Here is a 25,825-nt window from a genome sequence, read left to right on the forward strand (position 1 = left end):
GCATAGGCTATGAACCGCTCACTGGCCAACGTCATCCTCGGTGGCTATGGAACCTCCTCCACCGGCACTGGTAAACCCATGGAGATCACGGGCACCCACACCGAGGTCAATATAGATCAGACTGTGGAGATGATCAAGGAGGCGCAGAACATTATCATCGTCCCAGGTGACTGCAGGGACATGGAAGGGGGGCAACTGTTCCCAGAAGTGAGGGCTTTACATGCTGCTCATTCACAGATGGGATTTTGTTTTAATGGAAACGCTGGCATTCTATAAAAACTTAGCACCACACTTACTAATTGTGGTGATTTTTTTTTTGTGCCGTAATGTTTCATTGGTGTCATTGTCACTGCAGCACCTGAGTGGAAACAAAACAAACCTAAACCTTTGACCCTAAAGATCCATGGTTTCAGTCTGGGATGGTTCTTGGTTCTTTCTGAATGTACAGTGAAAAAAGCAGGAAGTCTCTGAGACTGTTATGCCCCTTTTCCACCAAAAAGACCCGGGTGCTGGTTCAGAGCTAGCATTGGTGCTGGTTCAAAGTTGGTTCCACTGGCGAACCTTTTAAGAACCGGTTTGTCTTTCCACCGCTTAGAGAGCCATCAAAGAGCCGAGTCTGACGTCACTGTATACGTGTCACGTGTGCCAGCAACGTTAGCGCAGCAGCGACAAACACATCAACAATGGCGGATGTTGCTTTACTGTTAATGCTCATGGATTTGTGAACCTACATTAACATCCAAACACAGCGAATCCAACGTGTATGTGCAGCTCCATGTAATCTGTATAAACGGAGGTTGTAATCGAGAAAGTAAATAACATTATTTTATCATTAACACAGACAAAAGTTAGCCTTAGCATGTAGTTACCTACTATCATTTGTGCTGATAATGTATCATATCGCGGTAAAGTAAAAGTGTATTAAACATTAGTCTACTTAAGGTACATTAACAAATGCGCTAACAGTAGCCCCGCCCACAGCCCCTGACACAAGCGGTTCTTAAGTTTAGACCAGCAACGTTTTGGTGCTACTTAAGAACCACTTTTCCTGGTTCAGAGCCGGTGCTTTGGCTGTCGAAACAGAAAGAACTGGTTCTAAATTAGGCTCTGGCTCCGAACCAGCACTCAAACTGCCTCGGTGGAAAAGGGGCATTATATGTCTTACAGACATCAACACTTTTACAACACTATCATGTTTTGACTAAACCAGTGTGTCATCTGCCTGTTTGTTTAAACACCTCTCAGTTTCCGGCGTGTCTCACTGTGTCCCACCACCACCAAAATAGGCCCCCAAAGCCGTCTGTGTTACTTGCTGCTTTATTTTTCTCGGCAGACTGTTTTACAGTTGGGTTTTATGGTCTGACAGCAGGGCATGGGGTATCAGGGTGAAGGCTTAGATGATGATGAGGCAGGCTGGTGTCTAAAGTAACCCGGGCTGCTCGGCCAAGCACAACAGACACGCCACTTTTTATTTTATTTTATTTTTTTAAGCAAACAACCTGCACCCCCGTGTGCTGACCCCACTATTCCCTCCTATACTACTGTACTGTCTTGTTCTCAGTTCATCAGTTTCTCCTGCATCTTTACTACAGTCCCTTCTTTCTCTGTTTTTTTTCTCTCAGCCTTACTTTCTGTTTCTCTCATTTTGTTACTTTCTTTTTTGTTTCTTTTATGTTCAATCTTTTTGGTTCTATTTTTACCCCTAATCATCTGTTTTTCCTTCTTTGCTCTATTTCTAATGTTTTTGTCTAGACTTTCTGTCTTTTTTTTTTTCCTCGCTCTCTCTCTCTCTCTCTCTCTCTCTCTCTCTCTCTCTCTCTCTCAGGTCTGGTTTTGTGAAAGTGCCACATCCATGTTTGGATTTTCACATTTCTTATAATTGGAACAGTCGCAGTCACTTTGGCTGATTGACACCTGCAAAAACATTTAGGCCTTTTTTAAGGTTTAACACCGGATTTTTCTGGCCGTGATCATTTTCCTTAGGAGAAATGTCTGTTTTTAAAAAAAAGAAAGTTATGAAAAAGTTAGAAAATCATTAGGATCACAGGGGGATTGTTGACATGCAGCACGCTGTTTTAAAGCTGAGGGTTTGGCTGCTGTTGTGACTGCTCCGTCAAATCCTATCCAACATCACTGAGGCTTTGAATGATTCATTCCCTTTCCTTTTTAGTGGACAGCAGGTTGCAGTGTGTTTTGTCAAACTGTTAATTATTTCCACATTATATGTTCGACCCGGCAATTTTTTTAACATCTTGTTCTTTCTGTGCCTCGCCCTTACACCTCCTCACGGGTACAAATAAACACGGGGTTCAAATTAGCGAACTCTGGTACTATCGTGGATGAATACAGATGATGTCAACAAAAACTAAAACAATTTCACAACATATCTGTTTCTCTTTTGATGCGTGTTTTTAAATGTCTTTTGGTGGTTAACTCTGGTCTTAATATGGACGGGAACGTCGGCCACGTTGGTTTTGGAACTATTAAGAAAGATTTTTTGCATCGGAGCTAAGGTCATTCTAGTGCAGTGCCAATCACGCTGTGAGAATTTGAAGGTATGATTGCTTGGAGTTGTAAAAAATTTCAGGACGGAAAACATTATTTATAAGCAAGAATCTGAATGTACGGAACATTTGGAGGTGAGCTGAAAGTTCTGGCACACTATAACATAAGGCTTTTAAATCACTCACGACCTGGTCACTGTCAGGCCTGGACATGTCTGGAGTTTCTGTTATTTAGTCTTTTTTTTTTTTTTTTCTCAAGATTTCAGATCATTATCTTGGTTGTGATTGATTTATTGATTGATTGATTTATTTATTTATTACCTTTTCTGATGAGTTTCCAGCACAGGAATATTGTGGGAACGTTAGTTGCTTTTCCATGTTAAAGGGTGTTTTAATTCCCGGAAAAGTTTTCCTTCCTCTGCCATAGTCCTGATTTTCTGTGGATTTAAAGGCTCTTTTGTAGGGGTGGAGATGGCTGTACTGAACATCACTGAGTGACCAAGTGCATGCTTCACAGAATGAAGCTCTCTCTTATCTACAGCTTACACCAGCAGAGACATTACTTAACAAAGTGGCTTTCATTTTAAGTGTTTTCAATTCTGGCTGGAAATTAGATTTTTAAATGGGATGTCTGACCTGTTAACCCTTAGGTGATTTATCCCTGAGATGCCAAGTGACCACAAGTGTTATTACATTTACGGCTTTTGGCAGACGTCCCTGTTTTTTTACATATAAAACCTGATTTTATACCTCTGAGCAATTAAGGGTAAAGGGCCTTGCTCAGAGGACAAGCAGTGGCAGCTTGCTGGGATTCATGACCTTCTGATTAGAGGTTCAATACCTTCATCTCTCTAGACTGTCACATCCAGTGTTTACAGTCGATCAAATCACCAAATTTGAAACTGTACATAATATTATATGAACAACTCCTAAAGAAACTTCTAGGGTTTATGTACAAGTTGTTTCAGAAGTGCCATGTTGCAAGTAAGGATTAAAACACTGTGCTGTCATCAGTGATTAGGGGGTATAAAGAGTTCCTCTCATCACAGCTATATATTCATTTCCAGTCACCACATGTCCTGAAGTGATGAAGTGGTGTTTTTTTCCCCCCATTTACTTTTTTATTTATAAATGAATGAGTCCCACTGCTGTTTATCATTAGATAAAGTGAATCATCACTTTGATGCATTTGTCATGTTGCTGTTTTTCTGCCGCTTGTTATTTTGAAGGAGTATTTCTGTACAGTGTTACAGTACCAATCCAAGAGAAAGACACACTGGATTAATGATTAATTGTCTGCTCTTTTGCAGGTTATGGTCTGTGTGCAGCTAAAGCGCAGTATCCCATTGCTGATCTTGTCAAGTCTCTGGCTGAACAGGGCAAGACAGTCAGGTAAATACACACACATGCACTACAGCATTAATACATGACTATTATAAAGCACACACACACACCACTACCACTTAACTCAGATTTTTTGTTTGAAGATGCCTGAAGGAGCATGATTGGCCTGTTGTGTTGGTAGAGACCGAGAGCCTTCATCTTTGCCTTGTCCATTGGAGCTTTGATGGCTAATTCTGAGCAGTTAGTGCTCTCCTCCAAGCCTGTCAGTCCTCACCCATGCAGACCAATAGGAGAGCAGAAGGCATTTCTAGATTTGTTTTGAGTTGCCTCCTATTGATTAGTTCTCTCTCTCTCCTGGTGGACTAATCAAATCTAATCTTTTGTAATTAAGGCCTCTAGTTCCATGGGTGTTTACATTCAGGGCATCACACTGAAACCCAGAAAATCTCGACACAATCCTTGAGGAATTTTGCTCTGGATTTATGGAGAAATACCTTGTGACCAATCAGATTAGAGAATTCAACCGCTCTAGCATAAGACCTTTGAGCTGACTTCATACTGACACCTGGTGTTTACATTCATCGTGGTTGCCAATAATCAGATCTGTGTGTGTCTAGTGTAATATGACCCAGTTATCAATGACTTGCGAATAATTGTGTACATAACGGGGAGATTAACATCAACTGAACTTCTGCCTCTTGATTTTAAAAAGCAAAGCAGGTTACAGGTTAATTGTTCTCACGAGGTTGCCAATCAAATTCAGAATCTCAAAGTGGAAATGTCTAATTAATAATTGAAACTCAATCCCCTGTTGGAAAAAGAAATGTTTGTGGCTTTTTTCCTTCTGTCCCATTAGATAGAATTTATCGGTACAGTTCTTGCCACACTCTTAATATGCAGAGAGGCTAATTACTGCCTCCTCTGTGCAAGAGTATTCCTTAAAATGCTCTCATAGTGCGCGTGCGCGTGCGCACACACACACACACACACACACACACTCTAATCAGTTCCAGGCTGTTGGTGTTTCTTGCCAACCTGTTCTGCTCAGACAGGGGGGTGAAGTGTTGGTCAGACAGTGTTGTTGAGAATCGATCAGCGTTTTGCTGTTTTGGGAAGCTGTGATGTGTCATGCTGAGAGTTCAGGGTTGGGGGGGTTTGGGTTGCATTTTTCACAGCCCTCACATTGTGCTGCAGTGAAGTTTGTCTCCCCTCCTGAATGCAATTTGTAGCATGGTTAAATGACTGTCGATCCGTTTTTTTTCCCCCTCCCCTGCAAACCCCCCTCCACCTGGTTCGGGCACAGCCGTTTCACTCGGGCATGGAGGAGTGGAGTGGTGGAGAGAGAGGCAGGCTGGCCGGCCGGAAGCTTGTGTAATTTTCCTGCATTCGTTTGATCTGGGAGCCCAACAGCTGCTTCCTATTAGTGCATTTGCAGTTGATTACAGGGGGAGATGGGTGGCCAAAGAGTGGACAGATTAGGTTCGAGTCCCCCCTCCTTTACTTCCCCACCTCCTTGAGCTTTTTATGTGTTTATTTTTTTTCTTTCTGAGATAATTTGCTCTTGGTGTCGTCCTTTTGAGAAGGCCCTGGGCAGAGTGGCGACTCGCTGGTGCTCTCTGTTTGCCTACACATCACAGGTTTCCTTATCGCAAGTCTTCACCAAGCCATAAGCAGTCACGGCAAAAATTAAGCGGAACGTCTTTTGTTCCGTTTTTACAACGACAGGTGTGTGTGTGCACGAGCGTGTGTGCACGCTCATGTGTTTGCGTGCTTGAAGTAATCATGATCACAGAGCCAGGCCTAGATGCTGCACCGTCCACGTCCGCCCCGACTCCCCTCCAGCTGCAGCTTGTCACGGATGCTGATTGACGAATCCCACGTCTGAGACTTTTGATGTTTGTCCTCTCACACAGCTGATCACAGCCTTTTCTCCATCTCTTCAAACACAAACTTGGTTCACTCAAAGCTGACAGATGACAATGCGATGCCATTTGTGTGGGAGGTCCTTTAACTTCATACTGAGCATAAAGAAAAATGAACTAAAAATATTCTGCTTTAATATCAGGTATTGTGGCACACACACATAAATTCAGATTCACCAGGAGGAGGCTTTGCTCCTCAGAGCTAATTAGCAGGAAAGAAAACTAGATCTCTGAGACCAAATGTAGCTTTCACAAGAGCTAAATACAATATATTATGTATTATTCGTTTGCAGAGCTGAAGCGGCAGTCAAAAATCTTTCAGTAAATAGGGAAACCATTTAGAACTGAATGAAATGGACATACAGCAAAAACATATACATGAAGCCACCTGGAGGGAAGAGCGTTGCACGTAAACAGTCAAGTTTATATGACCTTCAGAAATTTTACTTGTTAAAAAACATTTTAGATTAAGGACTACGAACTTTTGCACGTGTGTGTGTGTATATAAATATATACACACATGGTTTGTTGTTTGTTTGTCCTGTTGAGAAATAGCCGGTCTCACTGTGAGATGCTGGTCAGAGGCAGCAGGTGACCCACATCATAATGAGTTAATGACAGTCATTTTTCCAACAGAACCACTTTTCCAGTAAGTGTCCTGAGTGAAGATAAACTCGAGCATGCCACTTCCTGTGTGCACGCCCCGGTCTTGTTGGCCGGCATCTGGGTTTTTTACTGCAGGGTCGGGTCATCGAGGTGCTCAGCAGCCCCGGGGGCCTGATGCTCTTCCTCTAGCCATTTCCCCTCATTGTGTCTTTACTACTGCCTGTGTTAGAATGATAGACCTGGCTCCAACTTATTTCCTCTCCTCTCTTAACCTCTTCAATGACGTGCGCGACCCATGGTGCCAGTACTTCAGGCCGGGTCAAAGAATTCCCTGTAGTTTCCTGTGATCAGCTGTCCTTTGGAGTCAGCGGGTGTGTAAAAATTTGTTTTGCTGTGCAGGTTCGGCATCCACCCCGTCGCTGGGCGCATGCCCGGGCAGCTGAATGTGCTGTTGGCCGAAGCCGGCGTGCCGTACGACGTTGTTCTAGAGATGGATGAGATCAACCACGATTTCCCTGGTATAGTATGGCAAAACCTTGTTCATATTTAACCGCATTTAACATTTCATTTTGTCCTGATGTGTCATTCTGTTCATGCTCAGAAACCGACCTGGTGCTGGTCATCGGAGCTAACGACACCGTGAACTCAGCTGCACAGGAAGACCCCAACTCCATCATTGCTGGAATGCCAGTGCTGGAAGTGTGGAAGTCCAAACAGGCGAGTCTTCACTACTGCTTTGTTACAGCACATCATCACATTAACCCAGCATTAAGACGAGTAAAATCCTCACATGCTGCTTAATTAAATGCTTTTATAAACATTAGGTTCTGTTCAAAGAAAAGAATCATATTTTTGCTTAATTTTTATTGAGACATCATTTGTTTTATCAACAATTTTGTAATCTTTAAAGGAATCATTTAGATAACTAAGGTCAAGCTCTTTTGAATGCAAACTTTCAATAGCCAGCCAGAGATCAGCCGATGACTGAAATGAATATTTAGCAGCAGCTAATGAAATTAGAGTATAGGATTAGGATTTTTAGAGCTCCACTTAGAGCATTTAAGGCTAACATCTTAATCTGCATGCTACTTTTTATTATAAAAAAAAAAAAATGTAATCTGTAGTGTATAAATTGACCCCACTTAACATCACATCACCATTACAGATTTTTTTCCTTATACCCTTCAGCTTTAAAAGACAAGCTGATGTATGATCTCGAAGGTTCTAGTTCTCTCAGGATAAATAATCTCATGCGGTTCTCCTGCTGTGTGGAGCGCTTGGCTGATTTCCCACGTGCCACTTTGTATAATGCTCAGGAGGAATGATGTGCGCAGACGCACGTGCTCTTGCCGTAAATGCCCCGGTTGGTTATTAAACCAGACATTTTCTATTCAGGATGAGGTGACGTGTCAGTGAGGTATAGTACTTTCTCCAGGATCTACATTTTTGTTCTGTAAGTCAAATTAAAATCTGAAGCCCTGGATCTTTCCCATCATGTGGCTTTTAAATAAATTCAGATTTTCAGCCTTGAAAATTTCACCTAGAACTTTATCCAAAAGCATATTCATGCTTGGTCTATTTACTTGAGTTTGTACTCAGGACTGATTCTGGGCTCGATTGGAGGAGATGCGCTTTCCTCAGTTGCCCTAACTACAATGCTCCTGTCCTAGAAACTTTGCTTTAATGCATCAGTAAGGTGTTCTGTCTCCTTCACTGACCATAACGGTTCTATCTCACCATCATGCTTCAACTTGTTACTTTACACTCCAAATCACGCTACTCGGCATGTGGCGCACAACGTGGTTGGCTTTCACACCACACGCGCCACAAACCACCATTTTCGAGGAGGCCAGGGATCAGTCGTCCAGACCGCTCATGAGCTCGGACACCGCTGTAACAAAGGTGTGAAAATGACCCGAATATGGGTTGTTGTGCCTTACATCAGGGCTACTATGGATTTCTTCCCAGTTCTTGTTTATTTAGCAATGCTTCCAGGCAAAATGAACCGTTTAACTGAAGTTTGTCATAGTGTATATGTCTCTTGCTTCTTCCAGAGGCAATTAAACTAACATTGTAGTGACATTTCTAATGACATGATCTCGTCGGATGATTGAGATCATCCTATTGGCTGGTAGGCAGTGAATCTGCTGCCAGAGTTCTGATTGCTCCCAGATTACAAGGAGTCTTCATATATTAGCAAGCACAGCTGCAGCCTGAATAAAGAAGCAACAGAGCTGCGTGTTCATCCTGAGAGTTTATGCAGTAGAAGTTGCAGGGAGATGACAGTCAGGTGGAACTCGGCTCTGCCCTGTTCCAAACCCGATCCTTCATCGCCCTGCCTCTGGCGATCGGCCACAGGACGGACGGTGATGTTAAAAAGGTTGCAGCATCCCGTTTCGCCGTCACAAGATGAGGTCGTTTTCGTTCCAACTATCATTCAGCATCTTGAGCAACACCGGCAAAAAGAGACCAGCAGCGCAGTGAGGACTTCTCCTCTCCTGGTTTTACTTATTCAATTAGCAGAAAAAAGGCTTGCTGCTTCCCAACCAGATGCTCCCAATCACAGCACAGCTCTCGCTCGCTTTCCCAGGAAGTTCTCCGTTCGGCTTGCGCGCCCGAGACACTAATGACGCTTAATTTTGTAAATGGCAGATACTTAAATAACCATTAGACGCTGGAAGCATGATCTGCTTTCTCTTTCGCTCACTAATGTACAAAAATAAGGCTAAAGTCTAACACATTGTACGTACAGGTGCAGTACAGGGCTTTAGTAAAATGGTGTTATGGTGTTCGCTGCCTTCACTGACTCGGCTAATGAGACTTTACAGTGAAACAAACCTTAAAAAAAGGAAAACATTTTTTGTCTTTTTGGATAAAGCAGGTTTGGTGTCTGAAATTTGTGCCTTTAGTTTTGCGCTGGTGTGTCTAAGTAATGGAAGTGCAAATCTCCAGCATTGCTCAACTTCAAATAAAACCTCATGGATCATTATATTTCCCGTCGTCGTCCGCATCCCTTCCAGCTTTCCGTTTCGAGCCGAACTTTTAAGCTTAAACACTGAGGTAAAAAAGCGAATGTATCCACCTCACAGAATGCTGGGAGATCAGGGAAGCTTCCTGATTTAGTTTGCATGACATTTATTAATATAAAATGTTTATCTTTCTTTACATACAGGCCCACATTCTCATACATTTGCTTCAAACAATTAGTGTCAAGGTAAAAAACCTTTTATTTAATAGCAGAGTATTGACACTTTTTTTTTTCTGTAAGGAATCCCGAGAGCAAAATGATACTGAATTGAATTTGGGGTAAAAAAAAAAAAAAAAGTAAACCACATTGGCAAGTCTATGTCAAGTCATGCGCGGTTTTGATGGTAAGACTGACGTCCATGCAATAGTCTCAACACCAAACACATTTCAGCTGACTGACTACATTTAGAAAACAAGAAACATTGATTTATTTATTTTTGCCAAACATTGTTAATACATGCATCTTATTCTCTAACGTTTGTTTTTGTCTGGATCTGTGCTTTTCACTGTCCAGGTCATCGTGATGAAGAGGTCTCTGGGCGTAGGCTACGCGGCCGTGGACAACCCCATCTTCTACAAAACCAACACCTGTATGCTTTTAGGAGACGCCAAGAAGACATGCGACGCATTGACTGCTAAAGTGCGTGAAGGTTAACAGCTACGCTCCGGAGCACTGGCCTTCTGAGAGGGAAGAAAAATCGCTGCGCCCTTTGGAAAGGGAACAGGGTGTACAAATTGAAAATAATACCCCATAGACAAAGTAGAAGCGATAAAGCTCCACTTCCTACCACACTCCGATGTGTTTTTTTTTTTTCTTCTCATTCTCCTTGTCTGAAGGTTTTGTTTAGTTTTTACAGTTTTGCCTAATTCATTTATACCTAGAAGGTAAAAAAAAACCCCAAAGCATTAACAATTCATCAGTAGAAGCTAAGCACAAATTGTCAGGGATTTCTTTATTTCTTTTTTTTTTAAAACCATCATCTGTTTATTGATCATTTTAAGCCATAGGTTTTTTTTAAATGCATAATGCATAATGTTTAAATGGCCTGCTTCTGAAGGTGTGAAAGTTGGGATGTTGAAGGGCATGTGTGTGGGTTTTTTCCCCTTGTCTCAGTGAGGAGTCGTGGATTGCCAAGGATCAAAAAGTCAATGATCAATACTAGAAAAATAGAAATAGCCCGATAATTTTTTTTTTTTTGTTTGTTTAAGTGAGATTTATCCTTCCGGTTAATTCAGTATACAAATGTCAGGTTGATGTTCAGGTCTAATCTCATGCTGGCTCGTGTACCACGTCTTGTTTCAGACCCCCATGTGCCAAGTCAATACACGGGGCTTTTGCTTGGCGTTTTTTGACTGATGTTAATAACACAGAGCATTATAATGAAGTCCACAACAGACCCTACCTCTCGACAGTATTAAACCCAATCAATCCCACCTGTAACGAAGACCGTTTCCAAGCAAATGATTTATGTAATGGCAGCAGCATTAACACACCCGGCTTGTTCCACTGGTATAGACAGGAGGTCTGCTTAAATGTGTCTACACCAGTTCACGTAACACCTGGCCTTGTTTTCTTTTCCTTTTCAATCCAGCAGCTAAATAAAGACAAGAACAAGCAATAAAACAATCATGATGTAGGAAGTGAATTGGATAAAAAAAAATGAAAAAAACCTAGATGGTTTCTATTTGATGATATGCAGATGATGTTCTCACTCCAGTTTTTGCTGTGTTTATGTAGAAATACCGAAGCTCTTAAATACTACTTGTGCAAAATGTGAAGAGAAGTGAATGTTGAAGAGAAACATTTGTCACAGTTTTACATCAAACATGTTAATGACGTACTGTGAAGTGCTTCTCTCTCGATCTCTCTCTCTCTCTGCAATTCATCATGAAACATCACTCCTAATAAACATCTAGATTTCAAAAAAAAAAAGTCTCTGTTCTCTCGAGCTTGCATGTTTTTACCTTAGGTATAGTACAAAAGGTTTTAACGTAATGTAAGCAAGCTTGCCACGTGAAACTGTATCGTTTGTATCGCCGCACTTTATCTTTCACACGTGAACTGATAAGAGGTATCTGCACAAGTGCCAGTGATTGGCCATTGTCGCTCTCGGGGTGATCCCCTGCAGGAGCGTGCGGTTATTTTCTCACCCATATGATGCTTGAAGGGATTGCATGCGTCCGTCATGAGGGTTCCTTCACTTTGGCGAACAAGTGACACTCAGACATGATTATATCTAACTACACCTTTTTTTCTCCCCCCAGGCTTTAAGCAACAGCATGGTGAAAATCCACATTTGCACAATTTACCCTGTAGATGTTTTCTGTACCCTGTATTTACCCTGTAGAGCTTCATCCTAGAACTGGGTCCAAAACATGCAGCTTTCTTTGAAAGTCTGTGAGGTGGCGCATAGAGAGCGCTGAACAAAACTGGTAAAACACTGACCAATTCCGTGTAGGTTCTAAAAGGATATTAGATTTTTTTTTTTTTTTTTTTTTGGACCCATGACAGGATCTGTGTTTATTTTCTAGCCCATATGAGTGTGTGAAGTTGAGATGGGAAATCCTCATCAGGATTGCATGCGTTTGTCATGAGGGCTCTTTCACTTCAGCAACAAGTGGCACTCAGACACGATGTTATCTCTCACAGCACCTTTCTCCTGAGGATTCTTACAAGTGCTCTGGGTAGCTACAATCAGGCCTGTTTCAGATCATACATCGACTTTGGATGATTTGGATCTCTTCTTACAATCCGTAGCCCGCCATTTGATGTCGGCTTTCATTCAACGTTACGTCGTCCCGGTGGTTTTAGTAGTTGTTTGTGGTTCGCTGTAAATCATCGTGGTTTGAAACTCTAATGGTTGCAGATCTAAATTCTTTTCCAAACTGGAAAGCACTATAACTATGAGTAAGAGATTAAGATGAGAGATAAAGTTCTCTCTTTTTCTGTTCTGATAACAGTCAACATCACGCTTGTTACTCTTGCATGGCATGCCATTGTTCATCCATCTTATAACATGACAAATAGCTATTTTATTCAAGACTTTTTTAAAAATGTTTACAGAAATAAATAACAGTTAATACACTATTCCTTTAATATTAATACTCTTAATAGTTGTATACTGGGTTATAATACCTTTTAGTCAACACTCATTCAGTCAACACTTGATGATTTGCATGCTGATTTTTGGAATGAATGCAGAAAAAGTACATTCAGTATCTGATTTTAATGGCATCAAATGGCATGAAGACCTTGGACCTGACTTGGTGCTTGTTGGTTTTAAAAATTTTGAAAATCATAGCACAAGATGATCAGACTGCCTTGTGCATCATGTGTCCAGGTTGGAAAAGATGGGTTGATGCTGTGAAGGAGGTAAGATCACATAAAGCACTAGCCACCTATTACTTTTTTGCCAATAATATTATTTCATACCACAGTGTATGTTAAATTCTAAAATCTGATTGATCAGAACAGGGGAGTCTGATTTTATCCCGTAAAAGCTGGTGTGGGTTTTCATTCCAACATTCCAGCAGCAGCCACACCTGAGTCTATTGAAAGCCAAGATGAACTGATTAAACAGGTGGATTCGGGTGTGACTCCTGCTTGATTGGGAAGAAAACCTGCACGCACATCGTCCCTTTTTGTTGATGAGATTGGACACTAACTATAACAGCAGCGCTGAGATTAGTGCAGCTGCAGATCACAGATTTATGTTGTCGTCTTGTTTCTATAGTAACCTTTCATTACCAGGGATTCGCATATCAGACACTTCAAAAGAGAATAAAGAAAAAAAAATGAAAAATGTTTGCTAACGGTGTTCCAAGTTTTTTGTCAGATTAATGATTTTAGAAGGAGTCTCCAGTGTCAGTGTTTTGGTTCTGAAATCTAACCATTACAAAAGAGTTTACACTCTTACAGTTGTTCTTCTTCGACAGAACTGCTATAACTCCAGTAAAAACCAGAATGAACTTGTTTCATGGCTGTCTTTGTTCATCAACTACAGTATACACTATATTGTCAGCGTACATGGATATATAGTATAATGATGGTATTTAAATACAAAACTGTCAAAAATCTTAAGTAAACTATTGTAGTAGAAGAGAAATAAACCACAATGAGAAGTGATCTACAGAAACTTAACCATGCTAACAAATTCAATGCTAGTACAGGAAATCTACGAGGTATTATGTATAATTTTGTGTTTTGAGGACGTGTTTTTATACCTTTATACTGTTATAGGAAACACGAGGAAGGAAACCGCAGACATGAAAGTCCTCAAAAAAGAGTAAACAAAGTGATCTGCTGGGATCTGTTTTAGTTTGTAGATCCATCAAACGAGAGAGAGAACCATTTTACAAGATCACATGGTAAGGAGTCACACTAGAAAAAGGTTTTCAAACTCAAACAAAAAATCTGGTGTGTAGAGTTCCCTCGTGTTAAATCACTGTTTGTCTTGGTGAGTGCTGAGGATGTAACTTCTTTCTTTCTGTCCTCCAATACAGAAAGCTCGTTTTAACATGGACTTCCATCAATAGACTCGCCTGTTCCACCTGTTTTGCAAGGCTTCAATGTAAAGCAATATTATATAAACTATATAGCGCTCCTTTTAAACATTGTCAGCAATTAGGCCCTAACCCTCTGATCTCTACACGTCCCCTTTCGTGATCTTAATGCTTGCTGTGGATCGTAGCTGCTCTTAAAAGCATTAGGTCTCTTCACTGGAGAGATAAATTTTCGACAAGCCTCTGCATTGCTCTTATCGTGCCCTCCCTAATTTGGCTTGACATTTAAGGAACATAAACATGTACGAGTGTCCATTTAAGATATTTTTATTGACCAGCTGTCCCTCGTGTACATTTGCTTGTGGATGTGAACGTTGTGTGGTGAGGGAGAGGGAGAGGCTGTGGGGTTCTTAATGCTAGCAGATAGGGAGCTTCTTTTGAGCTTGTGCATGCTGAGCTGATGAGCGAATACGGGTTTGGCAGCACTTGTGGTGTGGTCTGGATTGTGTATAAAATGTAGAGGGGTTTATTCAAGGGATAATCAGGTAGTGAAACATCATTTACCCCAGGGGTTTCCTTCTTTTTTGACCCAAATACATTTTTATACATTTTTTTCTCCCATATGAATTTGACCCCAAGTTGACCAAGTTTGAGCAGATTTATAACTCAGGTGTACTGTAACCTTTTAACGTTTTTATTACGTGTCTAACATAAGTGACTGAGAAATAAAGAATATTCCTTGTGTTGACCTGCTTGATCTAGAGGAAGTGATACGTTGTAGGAAACTAAGTTTTATTACAACTAATAGTCTTTTTCATGCAAAAGCAGCAGTAACACAAGCAGCATTTTGTGCATATCTGCATATCTGTGCATGCCTGCAAAATGTAGGTACATCTGGAGGATTAAAGTGATATAAATTAGATAGCATGTCCATGTATGGGCCAAAAAAAAAAAAAGTTCATCAGTTTTCTGTTTTGAACTGTAACTGATGCAACTCCTGCAAAACTGTTACCTGCATCTCAGATCAAAAACTTTACTAGGTCCATTTTTATTGCTGAACTTTGTATACAATTCTCTTCATTTAATTGAGTTGTTTCCATAGTTGGAGTGATTTTTCTAATAATAATTTGTTTATAAAACAGGTGAGGAGACTCTTGTGTTCTCATGTGAGAAATCAAGTGACCACATCCCCTTGTTCCAATATCGCTGATTTATGCGCTTATTTCTTCATGCCATAAATGAACCAGGAGCTAAAACTCACCAGCTACACTTTTTAGTGCTGGTCTTGTGGTTATGGTTGTTCCCAATAGCTTCCCTTTTTACTTTCTGTGGAAATGGCTCAGCCATAACAAGGTAAGTGAAATGAGGCTTTGGGGAGAAGTGCTGCTGGTGGGTGAGTCGTAGAAGGTGGTCCTTGTTTTTTTTTCCTGTGGCGTGGTGTAGTCAGTGTTTCTGTAGTGTTTCTACAGTCTGTAACGTAAGCCTCATCATGCTGCCACAGTCTGCGTTTCTGAGCCAACTTCTTATGTCACGTCTCATTGTGCTTGTTTCTCTTGAAGCCTTTACTGTAGAACCACAATGGTGTGCCTTTAAACAGTCTCTAATTTGATTTGAAATGAAGACATGAAACTAGACCTTCACCTCCTTGATCCTGTCTCATCAGCCAAGCATCCGATCTGTTTGCGTCCAGGCCAGCGCACACTCCGTATCCGTAAGCAGCTCTAAACCCTTCACGTTTGGGTTAAACGTCAAAAGCAATAAGCACATTTGAACTACAGAACCGATTCTTACGACTACACCGTGGATCTCTCAGCGCGCAATTATGCTGACCTCCAAGTGCAATGAGCGTGGTCTCTTTGTGACATGTTCCTCAACCGTGATAGATTGTAAGAGGTAATCTTGCAGTGTGATGCCGCAGAGGTGTTGGAGATGAGCCTGGAAAAGCAGCCAGGCTTAGATCCAGCAACCAAAGCCTCTCACAGCCCAGCTGGATCCATCACTCTGTTCCATACATCATGCACCAACTTTTTTTTGGACCTGTACAGTAGTGGTGCGGTGATCAAGGCTCCCCTGGGTCAAAGGTTTTACACAGGCTACGGCCAAACTCACAGCTGTTTGAACCCGTTGCAGGAAAAGTTAAACAAACTCATATGAAACACGTCTCTCGGACTAATGGATCTTTTGCAGAGAGTTGGCACCGCTGTTGACTAAGAGCTGCAAACAAACGGGAATAACAACGACTCTTCATTTTGCTCCTTCAGCTTAATTCTGCAATTAATCAGATTACTTTACTAATCAAGTATGAATCATAATTCAGGACTGTCACCAAATGGAAAACAGATTTAAGTGATTAGGTGTCAGCAACACTGCTGCACCTGATCGAGTCGTTCTAGTGTCATGTCCAGGTCACTTCAGTGGTGAGAAGGAATTACCATGCAAACAATACCAGTTCTGTGGTGGTCTCTGTCCATTGACAGATGGAACAGAAAGGGACATGCACATCATGCATTGCAACAGCTGGATGAACCTAAAACCGAATGAACCTAAAAAAGAGTTTTTAGATAGAGAAAATGACTTGCATATACTAACATTTGATCTCACTCTGCCTTAAACAAGAAGTAATAAAAGATCAGGACAAACTGTAGCATGTCACTGATCAAAGTTTAGCATAAACAGTGATTGTACAAAAAGGTTTACTGGCAATACCTGAACACAGGCTTGTTTGCATTACGGACAAGCCGCGGGACTTGGCTTGGAAAGCAGCTGGGAAGTGTTTTTCCAGCGTCACTCGGCACTGTGGCCTGCCTCCCTCACCATGCTCCTTATCTCATTCTGTGACATGGCAGCCACTTTGGCCTGTCAAGAGAGGTGCCTCTTATCTGCAGATTTCTGTGAGAATTCAACCCCCACCTTGAAAAATACCTGTAAAGAAGCTTTGGAATTGAGTTTGAAATCCCACAGGAATTATCAGACAGTGGTATCCTGAATCAGAGAGAGGCCCAGTGATGTTTTTGTTGTTTTCTTGTATTGTCCTAATCAAATATATGTGCTTTAAAGAGTACATGAGCTCCAGTGAAATTGACAACATATCTAGAAAAAGCCCATATAGTTTAAGCTGGAGATTTGCAACAATTTAGTCAAGTTCTTGGTTGTTTTCTGCACCATAAAAGCAGATGCAGGGCAGGTAATGTAGGGGTGGATTTATTGCAGGGTGCCAGTAAGCTTCCTCATCCAGGCAGGAGGAAAGGTGATGGAAGAACAAAGGGCCTAGAGTGCAGATCCTCTATGGAGTCAGGTATCAAGAGGATAACCAGTGCAGTGTCAAAGGGAGCCACTACTGCCTGACACAAAAGAACAACTGACACCAGAAAAGAGGGAAGAGGGATGGAGTTTCAGAGGTTGGGCATGAAAAGGAAAACATCACCCTCTCCCTCCCTCTCTCTTACTTTTTTTTCTTCTTTGAAAGGCAGCAAAAGAACTCAGCCCCCTCATGCGGGTCAAGATGTCTCACCACTAAAGGAATTTTCACCACTTTAAAGTCTACCTCAGAAGATGCAAAAAAAAAAAACTCTCTAAAATGCCCAACATAATGAGTGATTAGATCCTTTTAATTGAGAAGGGTGTGTAACCCTGAAACGAGGGTCAATGATGAATCAACAGGATTGCATAGAAAATGAAAACACAAATCATGGCTCTTATCATGCCAAAGTCTGATTTGTGGTCATTGGCAGCTGAAGGTGCTCAAAGGCAAACTCGGTGCCCTCATTGCTTGCAGCTTTGTGCCTGGCGAGCTTATCGGTCACACTTTTTCCCTAGGTGGGGGACAGACAATAGCCTTTCGTGCCATGGAAAGAGAGTGTAGAGTTCTGGGTTCCTCCCTGAGCATGCAAGGCTACTGTTCGTGAGCGTACGGCACAAAAGACTGAGTTCTCCACCTCCTTCATACAGGATTAACAATCACACAACGTTCTCACACAACTTAAAACTGCATGGACTTGTTTACGGATGCTACTTTGTTACCTGCTTGGTGCAAATATGCCTAAAATGAAGCGCCCAATCGAACAGATTTCAAATGATGATGATGATGATGATAAAGGGATTAAGTAAAAATTGTTCCATGGCAAGATTTGACTCCTTTTTACGAGCTTGCGTTCATAGGCATATCGATACTAGATGTTGCACAACAGATATTTGCATAGTTTTTGTTATTAAGAAAGGTTCACATGGAATCAAGTTGAGACTAGAGGTGTGCATTAGGATGCAAAAAAGTCATGCAAGGGGGGAGATTTTTACTTGCGAGTAAAAAAGTTTTAGGGTGCAAAGAAAGATTGCATTTCCATTTACATGAACAATGCATTAGTGTTTATTCAAACAGGCTTAGTAACTGTTTGGTTGGGAACTGTGTGGCCTAAGTCTAGCAACTATTTCAAATTAAAAAAAATATATATATATAGGCCACGCCCACTTCAATCAAAATACACATTCAGACACGGATAGTGTGTTCCACCAAAATTTTAGTCAAACACAATTTTTTTCAGTGGGTGGGAGTAGTCGAAACGTGCCATTAAATGGTTTATTTAGTTAGAAACATTTACATCAATGTCATTTGGCTGTTGCCAGTGAAACTCTTGCCGAATATTAGTGCTGAGAAACTGTGATTCATTTTGGCCTGCAGACTGCTGATGGTCTCATTGAAAGCTCCAACGAAAGTTGAGATCAAGTTGCGTTTAGTGTATTTGTCTTGGCTGCTCACCTTCGTGAACAAATGTGTAGGAAAGTCCAGTCCCGTGTTTGACTTGTTTCTGTGCTTTATCATAATTTAGGTGGGATGTGCGTGGGCCAGACTGCCCGTCAAACTCAGACTCAAACATTTGTTCAGCTGACTTTGTGCTCCTCCGAACACTTGATCATCACATCTCATTATGGTTTAATAAGGTCTCGTTTAGTGACCTCGTACCAAGCGCGAGTTATTAATAGAGGAAAAATGGTGTTGAGGTTTGTGAGAGTGAAGAGAAGTCCTCGTTAGTCTGATTGCTTGGTGACTCATAAACTGCAATAATGATGTATGAGAGCAGGTCGTTCCTAGCCCACACAGTATCTATGATTTGAGGCCAAGAATGCAGGGCCGCATACTCTGTATAATTAATTGATGGCCATCGCCAAAGAGATTTTTCGTTCCTGCTGTGTTTGAGATTACTTGCCTAGTTTAGTGGGTGCGAGGGGGTGCTAGGAGGCAACTGTGGTGTCTCCGATCAGACTGCAATTTGTCACACAGCATACAGCAAACGTTTGCTCTGGATTTGCTCCCAGTGAAATCCATTTAAGCATCGGATTCCAGAATTAGGAGTTTGTTTTGGACTAAAAGATTGTTAGTGACCTGACCTGATAACATTGTATATGTGTTCCAGTGTGCATACTGGTGTCATATCAGTCTTCAGCAGCCAAGAACATGAAGGATGTATGCAATAAAAATTTTGGTTAAATTTGATATTTATCCAAATGCAACACTTATTTCTTCTTCTTTTTTCCCCCTGATCATTTTATATTCAATATTCAGCAAATGCATAAATAAGGGAACTCATCACAATCCTGAGTTTTGCCCTAGAAATACATTTGTATTGTATTGAATTTGTATTCTTCACACTTTAAAGGTTTTGACCCTGCACCGTGTGTCCTAATGATTTTATCATCTCAACAGTCATGGAAGTATATTCTGCTGTATTGTTTAGTAAAAAAAGTAGCACTATGGTGTATTAAATATAGCTGGGTACAATGTGTTCAACAGACTTGCATGATGAAATGGCTTTTATATTGCAGTGGTGTAATAAACATTTAAAATTAATCCATTATCTGAGTAAGTTTCATGAATCAGGATAGGCTCATGAAAGCTCCAGTGTCTATGGACAGCAGCAGGCCGGACCTGGAACGTTCATCCAAATCTTTAAGTTCTAGTGTATGGAAATGCTTCCTGTTAAGATATGATGCTGCATCCAGTGAGTGGTGGACTGAAACATTTGCAGTGTGCTAAAGTAGCCAAATAAAATACATCATAAACCTACTATCATAAATATTCCAATGCAGCTTTGCAGATGGTCATGTCAGTTGGTGGAATTAGAAAAGATACACACACACATGCACAAATCATACATTTTAGTTCACTGTACTTATATAATGGTGTATGTTTTAAAATGGAATCCTAAGACGTTCAGGGAATGTATAGTTTTTGCTGTATATGTATTGCATCCATATCTAATCGCAGTGAATTTTAAATTCTTGTGTATTGTAATAGTCCTGTATGTTCCACACAGAACCACTGTAGTCAGTGCTTAATTTTAATCTGGGCAGGTTTTCTTTGTGTGATCACTGAACAATATATAGGGCGTGAAGAGAAGTCCCAGCATCCACAATTAAAACAAATGCAGCTTAACTCAATTAAAGACAAATGTTGTTTAATTGCTTTCACATTTTCTAACAAAACAGATTTAACTGGCTGTCATGTCGATTTGATCAAGAACAATACAATGCCTTTGTCTTTGGAATCAAGCAGGTCGTTTCAGAAGCACGTGTGCTTATGTTAACTTTATTATAATAATGATTTGCTATTTGATGCTGTCCTTGTATTTTTGCGGTATACTACTGTATATGTATCCAATAGCATGTTTGCTGTTGTGATGTTCTAGTAAAATGATTAGTGATGGGCTTTAGTAATGAATCAGGGTTACTGTAATGAAATATTCATTTTCATGTCCTGATGTGTTTCATTCCACTTTTACCACAAGAAAGATGACATCGTATTTCGAATGATTGCCTCATTTGGGGTTGGGGGTTCAATTCCTGCCTCTGCCATGTGTTTGCATGCTCTTCCCATACTTTAGGGGTTTCCTCCTAGTAGGGTAATGGGAATCTGTAAATTGTCCTCTGTAGGATAAACGCTACAGAAAACAAACGTTTTGTCATATGTTCATCTGTTTATAGTTGTATTTAATGTTGTTGGGGGATGTCTGTGGAAGGGAAGAAGTTATTGTACAATTTGGTATCTCACAATGTTTGCAGAACAGTACACTTTCAGCAGTGCTCCACTTTCAGCAGAAATTTCCAGAATTGTTTTTCGAGCTTGAACTTCAAAATGGCTGAAATGAAAGTAAAAAACATCTTGGTGTGCATGAAAAGGAAAGACAGCATGGAGGGTCATGAATGGGCCATCGTTATGTCTTTTTGCTTATTTGTTTGTCTTGCTCTAGCTGTCTAATGACCTAATCTCTCTTTGAAATGTAACTCCCCTCATTATGAGGGAAATATTATATATTTATCAGGGCAAATGGACAGTTTCTTTTAGATCATTACATTGGCCTGATGTGATGAAATGATCAAGTGTTCATCAATAACATTAACATATTGAGGGGAAAACTCTGCTTCAAAGATGGAGAAAGTGGATATGCCTGATCAGTCACGCATTGGCATTCACGCACATGTTAACACTGATGGCTTTAATTTGTGCAATTTTAGCACAATCAGCTGAGGTTTGACAAGGAGTTTGGCTTAGTTTCAAAAGCTAATAGTCTGGACTGATTACCTTCTTTCATTCCAAAGCTCCACTTTTCCTTATGTTGATTGTCTTCCTTTCAGGTAAATAAGATCTCATTCCCACTCTTCAGTCCTTTTTAAGTCCACGTGCAGGCGGCTCAGCCTTTCCAGGCGGTTCAGCTCTGATTCGGATTTGAAACCTTACCTTTGATTTCATCTTTACAGAAATCTTTGAGTAGATGATGAACTGTGCAGGTAAACAGATCTCATCCTGCATGTCTTCTGTGATTACACACAGGGGTATTGGGTATCCATTTCCTTTCCTAAGGAAAAAAAAAACCCAAAACGTGTATGTACGTACATCTGTGGCACAAACACAACCACAAAAGGTGTTAGAGTGCAAACCCCAGGACCACCAATCTGCCACTGCTGGACTCCTGAGCAAGGCTGTTCTACCCTCAACTACATAGTTATGAATGTAAATCTTGTGCGAGTTCTGGCAATGCTAAGATTTCTCAATATGATGGAACACATGCTAATTCAGTTTGCACTCAATTCTAAGTGTAATGACCTAGGAATGTGATTTTATTTTTTCAGACTGAGACAAAGCACAGCTATCGTGTACGAGTAACAAAATGAGTGACCTACATAAACAATATCACACATCCAAGAGTGGTGTACTGAATATCAGCATGGCTGGGATTCATACACAGCCATGAATGCCAAGGTAATCACCGCACTCTTGCTGGTTTGATATTGTTTTATACAACAGTTCTATAAACAGGAAAGTAATACAGAGTAACTGATATTTCAGACACAATATGACCAAATATTTTGTTAATTTTTGCTCTTTCAACATAATTAGTTTCCAAAGAAGCCATAGCTGGATGGAGCGTTGTGTGTGGCCGGGCAGTGCACAGACTGACTGACAGTTTGTGGTAAGCAGAACATTGTAGTACAAACTTTTGCTTTTATGTCGCATACAGTGAAATATACCAGTGCTGTAATACTAAATATCAGCAGTCTTGGAATTCTCCTTAATCGAATTAATGGAGTGGAAACAAACTGTTGTATAATTTAGATTTAGGCAATCAGACATAACAGAGAACATTTTATTTAGCTCTGTTTGTTTCCCTCGTTCATATAATGGCCATGATTAGCACACACAAATTGCCTGTATTTCTTACAGAGAGGGTTAAAGCATTTTATATTCATATATACAGTGATTTTTATCTCTTCAGTTACTGTACTATGAAGTCCCCAGGTGTTCCTATTACATGTTGCCATAGTGGTAATGTGTATCAGTGGGTGGTGCAACTAACATTCCACTTGACAACAAAGTGGTTTATGTGCCATTAAATGAACATTCTGGCTGAAGATTTGGGGTTTTTGTATAAAATTCTACAGTGTATATGTTCGTCATATCAAGCAGTGTGTGCTCTTTGACACAGATCACGTGCACTACTGTCTTCAACCCCAATGATGGTCCCTACATGAAGTCTAATTCAAATGCGAATTTTATTTGTCACATACACAATCATACAAAGTATATGTAGTGAAATGCAATACAATATAAAAAGAAATAAAATGATGTATATCAAAAGAAGCTATATAAATGTTAATGTGCAGGATTTGCATGTAATGCAATGTGTACAGAAAGAGGTGTCCAGGCACTAGGTGTTCACCAGATTAGGGGCCCGAATGGCATGTGGGAAGAAGCTAATCCTCATCCTTCATCTTCAAGGTGCCGAAGTGCTTCCTTGAACGCAAGAGGGAAAAGAGTCCAATGTTTCGCTTTCTTCCTGGCCTTAGTCCAGTACCACTTGATGTCAGTTGATGTACAGTATACTGGTACACTCAGCTGATCGCACCACCCTCTGAAGAGCTCTTCTTTCCTGTCCAGTGCTGTTCCCAAACTAGGCTGTGATGCTTCTCAAGTCACTCCATGTTTGCAAAAAGTTACATTTTTCTCAACTTTTTCATGTCTCCGAACATGCCCACATCTAATCACTGATGGTTGTTGTTGCTCGTGTCATCAGCTCTAACTGAAACTTTTACTTTCAGTTGAATTGAATCGCTGTATGTGTGAACATAGCAGAAATGCCTTGATAAAGGGCACAATGGGCTCTTGCAGCAGCTTAGCATTGCTGATTCTTGAACCCCAAACTTCTGGTTAGTAATCCAGAGCCTTGATCCATGAGTTGATTTTAAATGAAGTGCTTTACCCAGATATATTAGTCTCCTTGGACAGCAGAGGGTTGGAGTGGAAAAAAGAGCTTCTTAAATAAGACATTTTTGTTTTCATTATGGCAGAATTAGCAAGCGCTGTTATTTTTACTCGTCTAGCATTGTGGATACATTTCTCATGTAGACAGTATTTAATAACAGTAATGAACTCCTTATACTGAGATGTTTGTTTTATCTTATGAAGATGCTATAGTACCTCATCTCGATCATTTCCCATTTGCAAAACTTTGCTTTGAGAATTAATCATGAAACATGTCTAAATTTCTGTCATTTCTTCGGCTTATGTCACACGACACAACATTTTTATGAGTAAATGATTTGGACTGGGTATACCAGTATCAGTACTTTCGTCACCATTTACTTTGAAAACATGTGTGGAAAACCAAAAATCTTTTGTTTTCAGAACTTTTCTATGAAAATGTTGCTTTTTGTAGACTAGGTAAAAATAGAAATACTACAAATTCTTTAGGTCAGAACAAATTCCACACACACATAAATATATATATATTTGCTATCTAGCTATGTGCTAGCTTGGAAGTTCGTTAGCCTCAGCATCACAAATTACACTATAAATTTTAGTTCCCTGGAAAATTTTTTAATAGGGTTGATTTTAATGAGCTCAGCACTCATAGAGCTTGGTTAATTTAAGTTGTTGGCCATTTAATGTGGTGTCTTATGTTCCTTAGCAGCCACTAAGGACTCGTGTCTCATGTGTACTTACTGTAGCAGCCACTTGAATGCATCACATTTTTCTTTTCTTGAGAAACTCACAAGTTGCACACTGACTCACCATCTCAACCCTTTGACATCACTGAGTGTTTGCGTCAAGAGCATTTTCCAGAAGCACTGCAGAAGAGGTAAATTTTAGGTGAGATGATTATTTGTATACAAGTTTAGCTTCTGAGTCAAGAGTATTTCACCACAGCGCTCCAGGAACCACTGATAGATATTTTGCTGAGTCGCAGTGGTCAGTTGTGTAATTTTGACCCCTTCCAAGTACATTTTCTTCTTGAAATTTTATGAGGTGATGCTTCTTGCCTCTCCTAATTTGCTGCTTTGCTGCTTTTTACCCTCAAAAAGGTTGAGAAACTTGCGTTTTCTTGTTAAGACACTTCAAAGCCAAGATTCCAAAATAAACCAAATTCTAGTTTAAACCTCAGCAACCGGCCGCAAAAAGTCAAGACGGTATCATCAAATAAACCTAACATTGGGATAATTGTTTATATGTCAGCAGGAGGGTCGGGTGGGCGGGGGTGCTTCGGTGAGTCAGGCCATGAATGCGCATAAAGGAAATGCGGCTGTGTTTAGAATTGCGGAATCTTAGGGCTGCGACTGCCTGCTACTGCTCAAGGGTCCGTGCAGATAAAAAATGCATTTGAGATGCATTAGAGGTACATTAAGACATCACTTGAGTGTTGGAAGGATTACCAGACAGCTGTCTTTGTTGACACTGACTGCTAGTCACTGTAGCTGATGGATTAGCTTTAGCTCCACACGGTGCAGTCAGAATAAGATGCATTTCATTTGGCGTCTCTTTATAAGCTATACTCTAAATCAAATTTTATATTTTTATATTATTTTTTAAAAAATGCAGCTACATTGATAATTAAACAAGACAATATACATTTTTTAATTTTTCAGTTAAGGAGTTGCATTAATCCCTTTCATTTCAAGTGTCCTGGCAATTGTATGATGACAAAATACTGTAGGCAATACAGCAAGGATATTAGCTGAATGTACAATGTCATGGCAATAAAAAAGTGTAATACACGTGTAATTCACTGGATACGCATCCCTGGACTCTTCACTTTGAAAAACATGAATTTAACTAATGGAAAGTGGAAAAACTTTCCTCATGAGATCTGATGAGACCTGTTTGAGATTTTTACCTTTGGGGATTATTTTTGATCTCTTGAAGACCTTTGGCCTTTGATTTTTTTTTTTTAATGCTTGCCCTTGTTGGAGAGTTGTGGAAAAAATGTCCTGCGTGTTAACATTTCTCAGATTTGTCCTGTGCTTTCTGGTTCTCGGAGCTCAGAGCCTATTATAAATATTTAAGGGAAACTGTTGACACGAAGATAACAGTGACAAATTGAGCTGTGTGCGGGAAGAAAGAACCTAAAATCCATAATAAGTCCACGATCATGG

The 25,825-nt window shown here is 40.4% G+C and overlaps 1 protein-coding gene across 1 annotated transcript in view; it reads left to right on the plus strand.

The window, feature by feature from the left end:
- Positions 1-10,828, plus strand: part of nnt (nicotinamide nucleotide transhydrogenase) — a 39,770-nt gene extending 28,942 nt beyond the window's left edge. The window contains exons 18-22 of the mRNA XM_060890489.1: positions 7-166; positions 3,815-3,896; positions 6,776-6,894; positions 6,978-7,093; positions 9,918-10,828. Of these exons, the coding sequence (XP_060746472.1) occupies positions 7-166; positions 3,815-3,896; positions 6,776-6,894; positions 6,978-7,093; positions 9,918-10,058 (618 nt within the window). The 3' untranslated portion in view covers positions 10,059-10,828. The remainder of the gene's footprint in view (positions 1-6; positions 167-3,814; positions 3,897-6,775; positions 6,895-6,977; positions 7,094-9,917) is intronic.
- The last annotated feature ends 14,997 nt before the right edge of the window (positions 10,829-25,825 follow it).

The sequence above is a fragment of the Tachysurus vachellii genome, chromosome 17, assembly GCF_030014155.1.
Source record: "Tachysurus vachellii isolate PV-2020 chromosome 17, HZAU_Pvac_v1, whole genome shotgun sequence".
Classification (NCBI taxonomy): Eukaryota; Metazoa; Chordata; class Actinopteri; order Siluriformes; family Bagridae; genus Tachysurus; species Tachysurus vachellii.